Source organism: Helobdella robusta, assembly GCF_000326865.2.
Source record: "Helobdella robusta unplaced genomic scaffold HELROscaffold_60, whole genome shotgun sequence".
Taxonomy (NCBI): domain Eukaryota; kingdom Metazoa; phylum Annelida; class Clitellata; order Rhynchobdellida; family Glossiphoniidae; genus Helobdella; species Helobdella robusta.
This window is the reverse complement of record NW_008705331.1, coordinates 810,657-828,609: the sequence shown is the minus strand read 5'-3', so window position 1 is coordinate 828,609 and position 17,953 is coordinate 810,657. Positions and strand designations below refer to the sequence as shown.

Here is a 17,953-nt window from a genome sequence, read left to right as displayed (position 1 = left end):
TTTATGTACGAGTCTCAATCTAAATTATTTCCTAAGTACTTATCAGATATATAAAAAGAACCTAAAAGCCCCGGTTTACGATCGTCTTCTTGTTCTCACTTCTTAACTCGTATTAAACACTCATTTGCTAAATCTGCATTTGCTTTTTTGTCCCTTTTCTCTCGAACTGTTTACCTCTTTCTCTGACTACTTCTCCATCACTTACGAAGTTCAGAGCGGATCTTAAGACCCATCTGTTTGCAAAATTCATTGAGGAGCGCTGTTGAACAACGCGGAAAAAGCACTTAATAAACTAATAAATTGATTCATTGACTTTGCGTCTTTATCCAGCGATATTTATGTGGCACTATATGGTCTTACAAATTTTAGTAATAATTTTGATGTCAGCCACTACAACAACAATTCCAACTACTACCACTACTGCCACAAAAACAACAACTACAACCACAACTACAACATTTTATATGTCGTCGTCCTTTTTATTCATTCAGATGAACAACGCATTGAAATCGCCCATCTCGCCAAACGTAGATTCGGAAATAGAGACACACAAAAAATTTAATAAAAAAGTATAACAATAAGAATAATAATAAAAATAATAACAAGAATAATAATAATAAAATTATTATTATTAAATAAATAATAATAATAATTATTCCAGTAAACATTTAACGCCATCGCAATAGGAAATTGAAAAAAAAAAACTAATTTTACTATGTTGTTTGTCGCATTATTGAAACAATTAAATACAATAATAGTATTAATAATCAGATAATAATAATTATAATTAATAATATTTAGTGATAATAATAATAATAATTAATAATAATATATAAAAGTGCTTGTCGATCAAAAATGTTAATGAAAAAAAAAAACAATAAACATTGATATGGTTTTCAATAAACGCTTTACATATGGCATTAACCTAACAGGATAAAAAAAAATAATAAAAAGAAGAAGAATATAAATAATAATAATATTTGTGATGATGGAGAATTTTCAACGTGTTTTATTAAATTGTTGAATTTCGTTCAAACAGTGAATTACTGAAAGAATTATAAAATGGATGAATGAACGAACAAACGAACGAACGTACGAATGAACGAATGAATGGATAATGAAACTAAAATAATAATAATAAAATAAAGTTTTTATTAAAATTATTAAAACGCAAGTGTGAAAAATATTAGATTGAAAACATTTTTAAAGATTAATAAAAAAAGATTGACAAAAAAGCGTATACACGTATATCCACACACACACCACACGTATGCACATACACATTACATGTACACACGCACAAACAAACAAGCACACACACACACACACGCACAAATAGCTGAAAAATACTATTGCTAATATTTATATAAATAATTATCTTTATATTTCTCATTTAACATTTAATTATTCCATAAAATGAACAGTAAAGAAATCACAAAATGAAGATTTATTAAAAATAATTCATTTTATTGTTATTGATGCCGGCGAATTGAATGGATGAACGAATGGATGAATGAATGAATGGATGAATGAATGGATGGATGAATGAGTGAATGAATGAACGAATGAATAGGTGACGGTGAGAGGTTTAAACATCGTCATCCTCCTCTTCATCATCATCAAAAGTCTGTTTAATTATTAAAATGTAACGCAATGAGAATCTCTCTTCAAGCAATAATTAATGAGTCCACAGAGAATAACAACATTTTATTATTATTATTATTGAGAATTATTATTATTGTTATAAATATTATCATCATCATCATCATTATCACCATCATGATTAATATCAGAATTAGTTGCTTATAAAAAAATATTTGATAAATTCATTTGAAACAGGAGTGTAATTGACAAGTTTAAGTAAATTAACGCGCGCGTTTACACACACATACACAGACGCACGCACACATACACGCACGCGTGTATGTGTAAAATGTGTTTGTCGTTTCTTTAAGAATCTCAGAAAGCTAAACTATTGCATGATCAATATTAATGAGTTAATCACCATCATCATCATCATCGTCATCAGTATCAATACTACCATCATCATCATCGTCATCAGGTCGCTAACATTTGCTTCAGGGGGGAAGGGGGTGGGGCCTTCAACTCGGATGCCCCATGCGAAATGACCCTTTTTACCCCTCCTACCCTCTTCCAGGGCCTAATAACAATAATGACAATAACAATTATTATTTTTATTATTATCCCACAATGAATAAACACATGCTCAAATCTATATACGTACGTATCTTAATGCCATTTGCATTAATATATAAACAAGAGGTGAGAAAAAATATAATTATCTTTGTTAAAAGAATAATAATAATTATTATTGTTGTTATTAGTATTACTATTAGTATTATTGTTAGTTATTAGTAGTATTATTATCGTTACTTTGATCCACAACTAAAGTATATGTACAGACCAGAAAATTTTATAGTTAAAAAACTGAAGCAATTAATAATAATAACAATAACAATAATACTAATAATAATTATGACGTAATAATAGTAAAATTAGAATTAATTATAATGTTATAATTAAGAGTAATTGATTCAAACTCCCTGACTGAGGCACGCACAGGCAAAAATGAAGAATTCTGCAGATCAAAGAACTGGTTTTGTGGCATTTGTAAAGTGAAAAATATAAATAAGAATGATAAAAATAATTAGAATGAAATAATAATAAGAATAAAAGTTATAGATAAAACAAAACCGTCATCATCATCATCACCGTCATCATCATTATCATCATTAAGATGAAGTGACTTTCTTAAATCTGATGAATTGGATTCATTATTGGAATCGACAAAATTCAACATCATCATCATCATCCTCATCGTCGTCATCATCATCATCGTCGCCATCATCATCGTCGTCATCATCATCATCGTCGCTATCATCATCGTCATCACAACCCCATCAACGTCATCAGGGAAAAATTTCTAAGAAAAAAATTCACAGTGTGATGAATTATTAGTACATTCAAGAAGCGCAAGAGAAAGCAACGGCTGAATTACAGGCTTTTATTGTTTCAAAAATTTATAATAATATAATTACAAATAATAATAATAATAACGATAATAATAATAAATCCATTTCGTGACTCAAAATGACGGGTAGTATTATGATCAACAACAACAAATAAGTATACACAAATCAAAGACGAAAAAATGAGTGATTGAATGAATGAATGAATGAATGGATGAATGAATGAATGAATGAGTGATTGATTGAGTGATTGAATGAATAAATGGATGAATGATTGGATGAATGAATGAATGAACAAATGAACGAATAAACAAATCTATGATGATTGAGTTAATGACTCAAATAAATATATAAACAGGCAAACAAACAAATAAATAAAGAAATAAATGAATGGATGAATGAATGAATAAATGAAGAAATGGATAAATGAATGAATGAATGAATAAAAAAATAAGCAAACAAATAAGTAATAGAACTCGTTTAGACAAAAACCACAAAAAGATAATAATAATAATAACAATAACAATATAACCAACTCATTTTCCGACGCATGGAAGAGACTAGATGCTCCGATTTTATTATTATTAATATTATTATTTATAATAATAAAAACCATAATTATAACGATAGACGATTCCTTCCCGTAAAAAAATTTCAGAAAAAAAAAATTTGTTTCAAGTATAAATTTACAATAGCAAACATTTACTATACATACATTGTACATACATACATACACACATACATACACACATACATACACACACACAAACATACATCCATACATACATACGTACATACACACATAGATACACACAAACATACATCCATATATACAAACATACATACATACATACATTCACACATTCAAACACACATACAAACAAACATACAAACATACACATATACATACTATACGTTCCTTGTAAGTACATAGACAAGCGTGCAATCTCATGTTTGCGAAATTTCAAAACAAAGTGATAGAAAAAAAATGTAGTATAAAAATGCATGTATAAAATACAATAGAACTTAAAAACAAGAAATTCAGTGATAACATCCTAACGACATTGATTCATTGAATGATGGACTGATTGATTTAGTGAATGAGTGAAAGAATGAATGAAGGAATGAATGAATGTGTGAGTGAACGAGTGAATGAAAGAACGAAGAGTAATCAACATCCGATTTGGTAGATTATTTTTGCAAACTGGAGGAATGAAGTTAAAATGTTAACACACGTATTGCAAGGTGTCTGCGTGTATGACTGTGTATGTGTGTAAATGAGTGTGTGTTTGTGTGCGTGTTTGTAAATGTTATTTTGTATTTTTTTTTGTATTATTATTCAAAGACAAAAAGAACATAAAAGACACAAAAAATGTTCACACTCACTTACACACACCCACACGCACACAGACAAGCATAAAAGAAGCCAGCAATTTATATCAATAAGATTAATTTCAATTTCACTCAAACACACACGTAAAGACACATACACAAACAATCCCACAAAAAAACACACAAACGTACAACCAGCTAATAATGATGAAACATGAATATACCCCAAATAAAAAAGAAATGTACACACCATTCCAGTTGATAGCGTTAAATCTCATCGTATTTTAAATAACAAAAATGAATGGAACACTGGTTTATAATAATAATGATAAAAATAATAATTATTATTATTATCATTTATTATGATTGTTAATTGAGGAGTTTTTGAACTTGCCTTGTAGATACATACAATGGTTTTATCGACAACAATGACAATGCAGTAGCCTAGTTGATTGTGTGATTGACTGAATGATTGATTGATTGATTGGGTGATTGATTGATTGATCATTGGATTTCACGCCAATTGGTTGGCTCATCAATCAAAAGACATCAATAGTTAACTGACTGAATGGATTGTTTTTTTTAATGTTTTTTATAAGATTCTTTGTGGATAGCAGACCCAACGTAATTAGAAGTGGGCGCAATATAATTACTTTTTGTATTTTTGACGTCAGCTAGGAAATCTGAAGATGATTTGTCGGCTACATTTCTAGTGAAGCCACGACCAACTTTGCTGCTGCTGCTGTATCCGTAGTAAGGATTGCCGTCCATGTGGAATTTTGTGGCCCATGGTCCAGTAGCATTTGTCGTAGTTGTTAGTTTTTGTTGCGGTTGTTGTTGAGGATGTGTGGTCAAGTTGTTGTTGTTCGTTGCAGTTGTTGCTGTGACGCTGCTTCTTGCGCTGCTACTGCTGCTAGTTCGTTGTTTGTTGACGTGCGACGTCGAGCGATAGTTGACGTTCAGCGTCTGGATATTTGAGTTGTTGTTCATAGTCGTCGTTATTGTAGCTGGTTTTGTGTTGCTGCTACTGCTATCTCTCTTCAGCTCAATGTTTAGTTTGCTCAAGGAGTGCTCGCTGTTGGTGGGGCGATTGCAGTTGGTTGCTGCAACATCGTTGCAGGTGGTGGCCAGCTTGTTCCTGTTGCAGGCTTCGACACGATTCTGCTGCCTGTCCACAATGCTCGAGTTCATTTTGTTGTTGTTGCTGTTGACGATGTTTCTGACTATTCCTTCGTCAACGTTGTCGTCATCGTCCTCTTCATCGTCATCGTCATAATCATCGAGCGTGAGGTCATCGTCATTCTCGTCATCATCCTCCTCAGATGCGTACATGGCATGTCGATTGCTGTCGATCGGCTGGAAACTTACACAATTTTGTGATTGCTGTTTGTTGTATTGTTGTTGCAGTTGTTGCATCTGATGAAAATGTGGGTTGGGGTACAAGTTGTTCAACTCATGCAACTTCTTGTTGTTACTGATGGTGCTGCTTTCCAAAGTGTTTGTGGCTCTTCTGCTAATGTCCTTAGCCATGTACCTCTTATCGATGTTATGGTTGTTGTTGTCGTTGTTCACCAGCCGGCCACTGACAGCTGACTTGTAAGCAGGTGGCGACTGCAGAACATTGTAACTCGGTTTCGTCAATGAGGTCTCCTCCTTAATGTGACTGCCACTTTCGAAAGATTTGTTGAAAGCAGCTGCCCCGACGGTTGAACTGATCATGTTGGCCCTGGGTAGACCCGTAGATGTTGAAGAGATGGACTGTTGACTGGTGGCGCAGGAAGGTTTCAAATGTTGAGTTGCCGAGTAGTTGTGGTGGTTGGTCGGCAGAGAGAACTGCGTGGCGTGGTATGATTGGGTCGTATGTTTGGGGTTCAGAGGTCCGAGGTGCGTCGAGTTCTTCAGTAGCGGCAGCTGAATGGTCGATGTTGACGACGACGACGACGAAGGAAATTTGGAATACGGGTACTGTTGATTCATATAATGGTATTGTTGTTGTTGCTGCTGCTGTTGCATGCGCTGCTGCTGCTGTCGTTGGGATGAATTGATCTTCAGTGTAAGATTCATCTCCTCCTGCTTCTGCCTGACAAAACATTCTCGACATAGGTAGCTGGTTTCGGCCGATGCATCGACACCCTCGCAACCTGCATTGATGCACTGAATCAATGCATCGTGGCAGCCATTCATCATCAGTGCATGATAGGGGTGTGAGTTGTTTTGAAGGGGGGGCATGTTGCCTGCCGATGTCTGATGGGGATTCAAGTGACACACCATGTTGGAGCAGTTGTTCTTTCGGGAAGAAAATATTTTATGATGATTAATTTTTAGACGAATGCCAGCCATTACTCCACGCAAGAAACTCGTACGTTACAACTAATAACATTTAAAGCTATGAAATAAAAAAAATTTATAATGTAGAAAACAGAATGAGAATGAGCTGAACGAAGAAAAAACATCTACATACACTAGCAAATTGATAAAGAAACAAATGATCATTATAACGGGTGGAAATATTTAGATGAAATGATGCAACACTCGTTAATTCTTCCTTCCATCCATCCCCTCACCTACCTGAATACTATCTCTCCTGTTATCCTCCATCTTAAATCTCTCCCTGGCAACCAGTAAATACCTGCAAATATTGGAGAAGTGGTGCAATAGTCAATAGTGGTGCAATAGTCATTCACTGTCTATTCATTCATTCATTCATTCATTCATTTATCCATCTGTCTGTTTAACTGTGTATCTATCTAGCCATCTATCTACGTCTATCTATGTATCTATGTATCTATGTGTCGGTCTATCTATCTGTGTCTGTCTATCCAGATCACCATGTTACCTGTTCAATATACGATCTTGAACGTCATCTCTCTTATGATAAAGTCGAGCGCAGAGGATTTTATCTGAACACTTAAGTTCCGTGAGTGAAGGTGATTTTGTGAAAGTTGCTGATGACGTCGTCGCTGTCGTTGCAGCTGCTGTAACTGTAGTTGTCGTTGTTGACGTCATTGCTGCTGCCACTGCTGCTGCTACTGTAGATGTTGCTGGTGTATTTGTTGATGTTGTTGTCGACGATGTGATGACGTTCGTTTGGTTTTGCTGTTTCTGGGGACTTGATCTGATGTTTGAGTGATGTTTACGTGATCAATTAATTTTAAGTTTCAATATGTATCTCGCTACTTATGAAAGGAGAAATATTTTAAAAGCGTTGATAAGAAAACAAAAACAAGAAACAAGATACAGACGGTTGTTTATCGATGACTTCTCTGACGTCCCCATCAGCTCTTGCAAGCTTGTTGCTGTTTGAGATGCTGCTGCTGTTGCTGATGCTGTGTGATGTTTTCTGGAGAGAACTTGAAGATGGAGATTTCTTGTGAGACGATTTGTCGGAATCATCTGGAGCGTCGTCAGCTGCACAGCTACTACTCCTCAGAATGTCCTTATTAATTTTCTCGCCGTCCAGGGAATCAAATTTCTTTTTCTCGTGATGTTCTTCAATCTCGTCAAGGTCTTGCTGAATGCCAGATGCACAAAACCCCATTCTGAATGTTCGACTCAGTCGTTTCTTGAACGAGGAGAACTTCTTGTTACGACTTATTGACGAGTTGGATCTCTTAGTAGCACCGTTATTTTGGTTTTCTTCCTTCGAGTAGTTGCTCTTTGCGCTGTCAGAAGTTTTGCTTTGGCAGTTGTTCACGTCGTCGTTGCTGCTTTCGGAGGAGCCAGCCCGGGAACTGTTGTTGCCTCCGTTGCTGACCGATGAATTCATGGCCACTCCACTGTCGTTCGATCGATTGAGAGATGATAACTTTGCGGCAGTCGATGTCGTCGATGTTGCCAATGGTGTTGTGATGTTGGTGCCTGTCTTCGCGGTGTCCGGTGAGTTCGTGTTGTTGGCATTCGCATCAACTGCAGCTGATTCACTCAGCTCGAACTCGCCATTGTAGGGCACACTGACGAACTTGATGTCCAGATAGGAGGGTAATGTTTTGAGAAGTTTTTGTTTGTTGTCGTCGAGCAGGCAACTATTGAAGTTGTCGTCCAGGAAACTCCACTGATAGTCGGGTCCTGGGTCGTACGCAAAGTGAACCGGGAGAAGTTCAAAATCGGGGTCAACGAGTGGCACGGCATCTGAAATGAAAGTGATAAACAACAACTTGCGACATAATCAACAAAATTATTTCTAAAAAAATTATCTTAAAAGCCGACTGAGACGGGAAGAATGTTGAACAAACCAGCTAAGCAGACAATTTCTGTGGTGTTCTCCATGGGCACAAGGGCCGAGAAATGTGCAGCATCATATGTGAGAAGCAGTGGAGACCTGTGGCATTCTTCAGGAGGCAGTTCGAGGGGGAGGTAGATGCCCCCAAACGAGATGGGGGCCAGCGGTTCCCCGTTAAGGTTCTTCAAGATGGTGTCAGCAATGATGATGATCGTTCGTTTGAGCACATGTGCAAGTACAAACACGTGCAACTCTTCAAGACTTTCGTATAGAATTTCATCTGACTCTTCAGAGTCCTCTCCAGGCATTTGCCTGAAAACATTTCATCACATTTTAAAAATATGAATCTTTGAAACAAAAAAATAACCTAATTTGAACAACCAAAGAGAAAAAACGTATTATTTAGTTTAATCAACTGAAAGTTAGTGAAACCAGAAAAAAATGCAAACAAGATTTAAATAACCTCATAAGATTATAATTGACATTATCAACGTTGTTACTATTATTATTATTAAAAAAGAGAGATTGATCATTCAAGTGAGGTTGCTGGTTAGGTGGTAGGGAGGGGACTCGAGGTTGGGTCGACGCCAGCTTACCCAGGTTCAACCACTCAGCCATCCACTCATCCTCCGTGTATACGAGCTCTGACTGTATAATTTGTGAATGTTCATGTGATGCGTACGTTTGTGCGCGTACGTGTGTGTGTGCGTGTGTGTGAGGGGAGTGAATTGTGACCTGCTTGTTGATGATGGTCTGGTGCCAGCGCCATCTTCTGAAGAAAGCGTCCTTCAGTGAGGACTGACACATCATCTTGCTCAGGGCCTGCCTCAGTACAAGGCGATTGTCATGCACTCCAAACAGGGCTAAATGAAAAAATGAATGAATGAATGAAGGAAGGAATGAATGAGAGAAGATAAAGTTTAATAAAGAAATGAATGAGAAAAGATAAAGGAATGGCGACAGGTCGCCAAAATAAATGAATGAAGGATGGGAAAAATGACGGAACAAATGAACAAATAGATGAACAAACAAACATACGAAAAAACAAAAAAATGAACGAACCAAATTGAAAAACAAGTGAATGAATAGGTGTATGAATAGCTAAATAAAACATATGAAAATAAATTAATGGAAGTAAAAATTAAGAATGGTGAAACAAACTTTTGAAAGAAAATTTCTTTAAAAGTTGAGAATTTTCAGACAAAAAGAACAACATCTCATAAATTCATCAGAGTAATTTGAGATAGTGAAAAAACATGAAAATAGAAATAAACATACAGTATATTTAACAGTTTTTCTTCACTTTCTTATTTTATACAAATGATATACATACAATGGTACATGTGATGTATACATTGAGATACAATTGATACATTCATGTATGGTATAAATGGTGTATATATAAATTATGCATATACAGTGTATGTTTAGTGTATTAATATTGTATTGTATTGTTGTATTGTATAAGTCATGCATGTACATATGCAAATGTATGCTAGAATAAACAAACACATTCACTGATGGTATGATATACAATTTGATACGAATGAAAAAATGCTATTATTATCATTATTCATATATTAAACCTCTTTCATCAAACAATATCTTTAAAAAATATAATTTAAAAGTGGAATTAATCTTCTAAGATAAAAAAAACTATATAGCGTGAATGATTAAATGTGAACTTAACTCATAAAAATAGAAATTAATGAGATATAGATGATTAAGATTAGGAGAAAATGGCATAAATAAATTTAATCAAATACTATTAATAAAAAAAAAATTTTTCCATTAAATATATAAATGAGAAATGTCATAAATGTATAATATAAAAATTATTTAATTGAATTAAATTATTAAAAATTATTAAAAAATTAATGAGGAATGTTCGTAAAAGAAAAAGAGTGAGACCTAGTGATGCAGCATGTAGCAGGCAGTTGCCATCACCTATGGTGACAAGTGGAAACAGTCTTCTGCAAACGCCCAGATCCACCCACCAATTTAATCGACCTTTAAGTTAAAATCATTAATTTCATTATTATTATTATTATTAATAATAAAATTAAAAACTATGAAGTCATATAACATAATTAAAAATGCACGGTGTTTGAATTGTAAATAGACCTGCAAGTTCTAGCGAAAACAACGTTGAAGTTTCGATTAAATCTTTCTTCAAAAAATCTCGAAAATCAGGTGGCTGGGCGTTAATATCTGGCAGAATTAGTGTGTACTCAGCAGACTCTACGACAAAGTTACCACTAAAATTTTTATTCTGTTCTGCTGGGTCATTGTTGTTGTTATTATTCGACCCAGAAGTTGTTGCAAGAGATGAATTTCTCATCTCCACATTGTTCTCGCACCCCAGCTGAGATATACCCCGTTTACCTTTCCTGCCTAAACTGAGTGTGTTATAGGGAGAGGAGTTAGTAGTAGTTTTAGTGGCCGAATCCTTGTTATTTGTCGTTGTTGCTGAATTAATTTCTGTGCTATTGTTGTTTGAGGCAATATCATTTTTTAGTTTGTTGGCGATAATATGATTTTGCACTTGCTGTTGTGGTAGCAGTTGTTGCACCTCTGGCTGTAGAGCACCATTGACCGAAGTTACATGTTTTTCACTAACCAACATTTTTATGACATCTTTCTCTTTTGTGATGTACTGTATTTTTATGTGTATTTTTTGTCTATCTGATTTTGAATCCTTTTAACTTTAAAGTTTAAAACAATTAATTTATTTATCATCTATTAACCAAATAATTAAAAAAGGAAACTTAATCTGAATTACTTAATAATTAATTAAATTAAAAATTAAATCATTTATTTATCCATTTTTAATTTATTAATTTCATTATTTTACGTCTAATTCAAGAACCAATGGCCAATGATTGACTGAAAAAAAAGCAAATTTTTAGACTCCTTGCTGAATAAAATATCTACCGTAACTGAGCGATTAGGGAGAGAAAATCTTAAAGTTTTAGTTTGAATCTACCCAACAAACTTCACCAACCTAATATTTATTTACTTACACTTACAGATTATTTCGTACATTGGACGTAGGTAAAGTTGGAGCAGTTAAGCGCATTAACTATACAACTTATTAAATATTACTTTCCTTTAAAACTCCTTCAAAGTTAGTTTTTTATTGAAAAAATTTATAATTAAACTAAAAATTGGATTAATATTTTTAAAATAATTTAAACTCTACATGTTTTAATTTAACGCAAAAAGTTAATTTACGCGAAAAAATGATCTAAACTAGCTGAGTGCGGTGATGTATTGAAGAAGATGCGAATGTTAAGAAACATTTTTATAGCGAGGAGATTGTTGAGTTCAATGAGCACAAAAATTGTAAACGATCCGGTAATTGTCATCTTGGGGTCCACAGGAGTCGGCAAGTCTCAGTTGGCTGTGGAAGTTGCCAAGGAATTTGATGGTGAAGTCGTCAACGCTGATGCTATGCAGGTTTGTGTGGTTATGTGTGTGTGTGTGTGTGTGTGTGTGTGTGTGTGTGTGTGTGTGTGTGTGTGTGTGTGTGGTTATGTGTATGTGTGTGTGGTTATGTGTATGTGTGTGTGGTTATGTGTATGTTTGTGTGTAGCGTGTGGTGTGTGATTGTTGATGTATGCCCTTGTCCATGTGCAGTGCTTTTTATGTGAATCATGCTTTGCTATTACTTGCTAAACTTGTAGTAATATGCATGTGTGTATGTGTGCTTTATTGTGTGTGATTCTTTTTCATCATTATGTTATACTTATTTTTAAACCAGATTTACAAAGGGTTGGACATAGTGACCAACAAAATCTCAGTCACTGACCAGCTTAGTGTACCTCACCATCTTCTAGATTGCATCTGCCCGTATACATCAAATTACAATGTTCTCAGTTACAAAAATGCTGCTACACAAATTGTTATTTTGTTTTTCTTTTGTTTTCTTTCAATCAATCAATTAATAAATCTATCAAAAATTTATTTTAACAAAATATCAATTTAAAAACTTACAACAATAACTTCGTACAAGTCCTACATTTCACTCTTTTCTAATTTAAATTCAGATCAGTGATGTGCACGCTAGAAATAAAGTTCCGGTAATCGTTGGGGGTACTAATTATTACATTGAAGCTCTACTCTGGGACTTTGTTCTACCGCAGGTGACAAAAAAATCTTCACCGACAGAAAAAGTCCTTGATAATTTGGTCGATGACTATGAAAGGTTAAAACAAATTGATTTGGAGAGCGCATTACAAATTCACCCAAATGATACCAGGAAGGTTAAAAGGTCATATAACATCATGAATTGATGTCATGGTGATGTCATAATGGTGATGTCATAATGATGATGTTGATGATGAGAGTGGTGATAATGTTGAAACTGATATTGAAGATAGTGACGCTCATTGCTGTGTTTTCAATGGCCAAATCTAAATACTTTTATTAAAACTTTCAAAACAACTTTCTCTATAATAAAATCTTCATTTTATTTATTGCACAGAGCCCTTGAAGTTTTCGAGGACACTGGAGAAACTAAGTCATCTTTGCTAAAAAAACAGAAATTACAACATTTTATACAGCAAAATCAGCAACAGCAGCCACAGGAAAAGATGAGTTATGATAAGATGCTAAGTGGTCCTCTGAAGTATAAAAACATCTGCATGATTTGGCTACAATGTGACCAGAATGGTTGGTACAAATTTTTCACATTATTTTTTTACTTCGTTTTTCATTCAGTTTTTAGTTTAATTTCTTAAAAAGTGATTTTATTATTTTCAAATTTATTTACTTTAGATTTAAAATTCCATTCTCCACATTAGTTTTAGATGAAAGAATTAATAAAAGAGTGGATTCCATGTTGAAGATGGGTCTTATCAAGGAGTTATTGGCTTTCCATAAAAAGTATCTTAGCGCTAACAAGTTAGCTACTTAGTTAACATTTTATTATTACTCTAACTACAAAAATTTTCATATTTAACGTTAAAATACGTAAAAAAAAATTTAAATTTGGGCGGCATGATGGTCTAATGGTTAAGGTCGCTCGCCTGGTGCTGTTTTACAGTAACCGGGTTCGATTATGACAAAAAGATTCCCGCTTATCACATGCTTCGTGCTTGATGCGTCGTTTAGCACTTATTCATATACGATGTTTGTGCTCTTTGTTGAATCCTCTGAACTTTGGATGAGTGTAATTGACCTTTTAACCTTTAACCTTTTTCATAGGTCACCAGATTATAAGAGGGGTTTATTCCAGAGTATTGGTCTGAAAGAGTTCCACGACTACCTGGTTAAAGTGAATAGTGACATGTTTAAAAGTGGAGAAGATCATAAATCCTTGCAAACAGCTCTTGAAAAGGGTTGTTACTATGTATAATATTACTACTCAATCAGTATTTATATTAGTTTTTTTTTCATTTTAATCGTAGTAGAGTTAGTACTGATGTTAATTGCGTAAGTAGTTTTGGTATTTGTTGCTATTGTAGTGTTGATTTATCATCAGGCTTCTTATCATTATTTGTAGTAGTAGAAGTAGTAGAATCAATAGTAGTGGTTGTAGTAGTAGCATCAACAGCCGTAACAGCAGTAGTAGTAGCCTTAGCAGTATCAACTCTGGTAATAATGTTGATATTGCAGTCTTTCAAATTTTTATATTAAATATGTCGTTAAGATAGATAAAAATAAATAAATTGAAATGATAAATATATATATTAATGATTAAATTAGCGGAAATTAATTCTTAATCAGGGATAGCTGATATGAAACTTGCAACTAGGAGGTATGCCAGGACCCAAATCAAATGGATCAAAAATAGATTCCTCACCAGTTTATAACAAATACTTTTTACATTTATTTCAATTATTTCATGAATAATAATGAAAACGGATTAATACTCTACGTTGTTAACCAGTATTTGAGATGTATTTCTATGTAGTAACTATTTTTTTATCGCACTGCCTTGCGTTTACGTTTCTGTTTTTGTCTAGAAACTCAATGATATCTGTGTTGTTAGCCGTGCAAATGGCTTTTCAGTTTTTATTTTTCTGGAATTTTCACTGAATTTTTTCTGGAACTCATTTTTAAGCATATTCTAGACAGGGGACTCGATAGCGAAATGGAAATGACGTCATCGTCGCCAAGCTCTAGTTCTCCATCAACAACGTCACCGGCCTCTGCAGGTATATTTATGACGTCATCATGACGATGGAAACAACCGACATGAACGCTCACAAATGTTTATACTTGTCAGAACTGATTAGTCATTTTAACAAGTCAATCAATATAAAGAAATATTTTCAAAAGTTGCGCCACTCACACTTTCAAATCTTTGCAATGGTACTAAAACAGATAAAATAAAATAAAATAATAAGATTTATATTATGAATGTAAATAATATGAATAAATAAAAATAATAATCTAAGTAGGAATAGTATTCGTATGATTAATATATATTGAAATAGCATAATTTTTATATGTATGTATGTATAAATAATGTTTGTAACATGGGCAACAAAAAGTATGAAGAGTAATAATATAAATAATAATAATATGAATGATAAAAATTCATTAAAAAATAAATAAAAATAATAAATATTTTTGTAGTACCATTGTTATATGGTCTCCATTCAACGAACGTTGAGCAATGGCACGATGCAGTTAAAAAGCCTGCTTTTCAGATTATTCATAATTTTCTTACGGTGATTTTTTGGCATATTTAAATAATTATTACAATCATTATAAATAATAATACTTATTATTATTATCCTTATCATACCCTTATTGGTCCGAGTGAAATAAAACATCATCAGTGCCCATTAATTTTCTCATTTATTCGCCATCATCTCTATCATCACCATCGTTATCATTACTTATTATTATAATTATAATAATAATTATAATAATTATTATATTTTTTCATAATTAGCACCAGCCCATAACTCAACCCCCGCTGTCGCTGGTTACGAAGTATAACCCTTCTCTATACAACGTATGTGAGGAGTGTAAGAAAATTTTTGTCAAGCTTATCGACTGGAAATGTCAGTTTGTTTATTATTGTTATTATTATATTATTGGTATTGTTATTATTGTAACCTAATTTGTCTTAAAATGGTAATTAGGTCACATGTCAAGTAGGCGCCACAAAAAGACAGTTCAACGCAACAAGCGTTTGAAGAATGAAAATTTAGGGGATAATACAATCAGTGAATCGACTCTATCATCGTCGTCGTCGTCGTCGCGATCGTCTGATGATGAGGTTGATGATGATGTTAAAATGCATTCTGTTTGACTTGGTAGTGTAATGATGTGATGATTGTTTTATAGGTAATTATTGAAGTCATGTTATTTCATGTCATGTTTTGAATGAAGTTTTGAAAAAATGGTAGAATTTTATTTTCATTTTGTTTTTTTTTTAAATTTCGCCATTAAAGTAAAGTTTACGCGTTAAAGTAAAGTTAAATTTACGTCAGTAAAGTAAAGTTTACGCTTTGTTGGAGTTTGTTTCTATTTTGAAAGTACCTTCTAGATGGAATTTTTCGACTAAGAGTTCACATTCAACCACTCAACCGATCAACCAGTCAATCAATTTACAATCAACCAGTCATCGACATCAATCAATCAATCAGACATTCTAAAAAATCATTCCATCTGTTAACTTTACCACTCATTTTTTTGACGATCCATCCATCAAACTCGTTTCCTATTGGACAATGAGGAAACGTTTCTGATTGGTCCTTAGGAACTTCCGCATGTATTTTTAATCTCTCTCTCTCTCTCTCTCTCTCTTTCTTTTTTTCTTTCTCTCTCTGTAAGTTGTTTTTTTTGTTTTTAACTGTTTCAAAAATTTTAAATAATTTTTAACAATTTTTTTTCAAAAAAAATTTCTTTTTTTCTTTATTTTTAGTATTCTTGACGGGCTTTTCATCTCGTTTGATAAGATTAAGTCTTATTTATTTAAAAACTATAGATATTGAAACTGAATTTATGCATCTATGATTAAAACTCGGCGACTTATTCGGATTAAAAAAAGGCAAAAACCCAAAACTACAAGACAATTAGCATGAAGAATGAACTGGATAGACAAAAAATGATTTAAATGAATATAAAATTAATAAAATGAGTCAAAATTAATTTAAATGAACATAAAAACTGATTAAAATTTCTAAAAAAAGCCAAAAAATTTTAATATATCCGGTAATTTTTTATTAAATTCAATTCAAAACTTTTTTTGCAATAACTTCAAAAGAATGTGCGATGTCTTTTTCAGAGTCTCATCATCATTTTCATCATCACCATGATCATCACCATTAGAATGGTCACGCCACCATCACCATCATCATGACTATCATGACCACATCATCATCATGATTACGTCATGACCCTTGTTATATCATCTTTATCACACTTACCATCTTCATAACTGCCACCATTAATCATCGTAATCGTCGTCATCATCGTAGTGGTAGTAACAGTAGCGACATCGTTATCATTCATTCATCGTCGTTATTTAGTAGCAGTAGTAGTAGCAGCAGTAGTGGTAGTAGTAGTAGTAGTAGCAGCAGTAGCCACATGATCATCACCATCGTTATCAACATGCGACAGGCAAAAATAATCTTTTTATACGAGGTGTTCAATCACGGCCATCGCTCATATTTTAAGGATTAAATGCCCAGATCTGACACATTAGTGCCCTAGGGGACTCGGAAATTTGCTGACTGACTCATCGGCATCGTCATTATCATCATCTCTATCATCATCGTCGTCGTCATCACCATCATCTTCATCATCATCTTCATCATCATCATCTTCATTACCCTCTCTTGATTCATGACGAGTTATCATCGTCTCGTCATCAACTCATTATTACCATTCGTCATCATGTAATTCTACTGCGTTATCGTTGCTCGTTGAAATCACCGCACTCATCATCGTCATCATCACAACATAGGTAATCACATTGTGATGAGAACGTCAAAATAATAACATCGTCTTGTCATCATCGGTGACGTCATCGTCGTCGTCTTCATCATCATCACGCAATTTCTTTATCTGCCTCCACTTCTGCTTTCAACTTCTCAACTAGCCAACCATCAATCAAAATTATCATTGTTAGTATATTATGATTCATTCATTCATTCGTTTTTTTCGTTCTTTCTTCTTTAATTCATTCGTTTACTCATCTCTTCAGTTATTCATTCATTTTTTACTCACTTTCATTCATTCATTCACTCATCCATTTTTTCATTCGCTTGTTCTCCCACTCAACTTTTTAGTCGTTCAATTACTTCTCGCTCAATCATTTTTCCATTCAACCGTTCTTTCATTCATTCATTTTTGTATTCCTCCATTCTTTTGTTACATAGTTTTGATTGTTTGATTGTTCTATAGTTCATTCAATCAGTAATTCAATCACTCGTTCATTTATTCATTT

General features: G+C 33.6%; 2 protein-coding genes across 2 annotated transcripts; one reads left to right on the top strand and one right to left on the bottom strand.

Moving 5' to 3' along the window:
• Positions 1 to 8,370: 8,370 nt before the first annotated feature.
• HELRODRAFT_87676 (hypothetical protein) lies at positions 8,371 to 10,882 on the bottom strand (the record flags this gene model as incomplete). Its single annotated transcript, XM_009029508.1, has 6 exons — positions 8,371 to 8,450; positions 8,555 to 8,825; positions 9,025 to 9,189; positions 9,277 to 9,404; positions 10,453 to 10,551; positions 10,666 to 10,882. Coding segments are annotated over 6 exons (960 nt in total), but the record flags the coding sequence as incomplete, so codon positions are not given.
• Positions 10,883 to 11,823: 941 nt separating this feature from the next.
• HELRODRAFT_180301 (hypothetical protein) lies at positions 11,824 to 16,618 on the top strand (the record flags this gene model as incomplete). The annotated part of the gene is made up of 12 exons (XM_009029612.1): positions 11,824 to 12,000; positions 12,305 to 12,445; positions 12,591 to 12,814; positions 13,028 to 13,215; positions 13,347 to 13,446; positions 13,750 to 13,883; positions 14,272 to 14,302; positions 14,557 to 14,702; positions 15,127 to 15,221; positions 15,449 to 15,560; positions 15,642 to 15,778; positions 16,553 to 16,618. The coding sequence occupies 12 exons, from the start codon at positions 11,824 to 11,826 to the stop codon at positions 16,616 to 16,618; spliced, it is 1,551 nt and encodes a 516-aa protein (XP_009027860.1).
• Between the last annotated feature and the right edge of the window lie 1,335 nt (positions 16,619 to 17,953).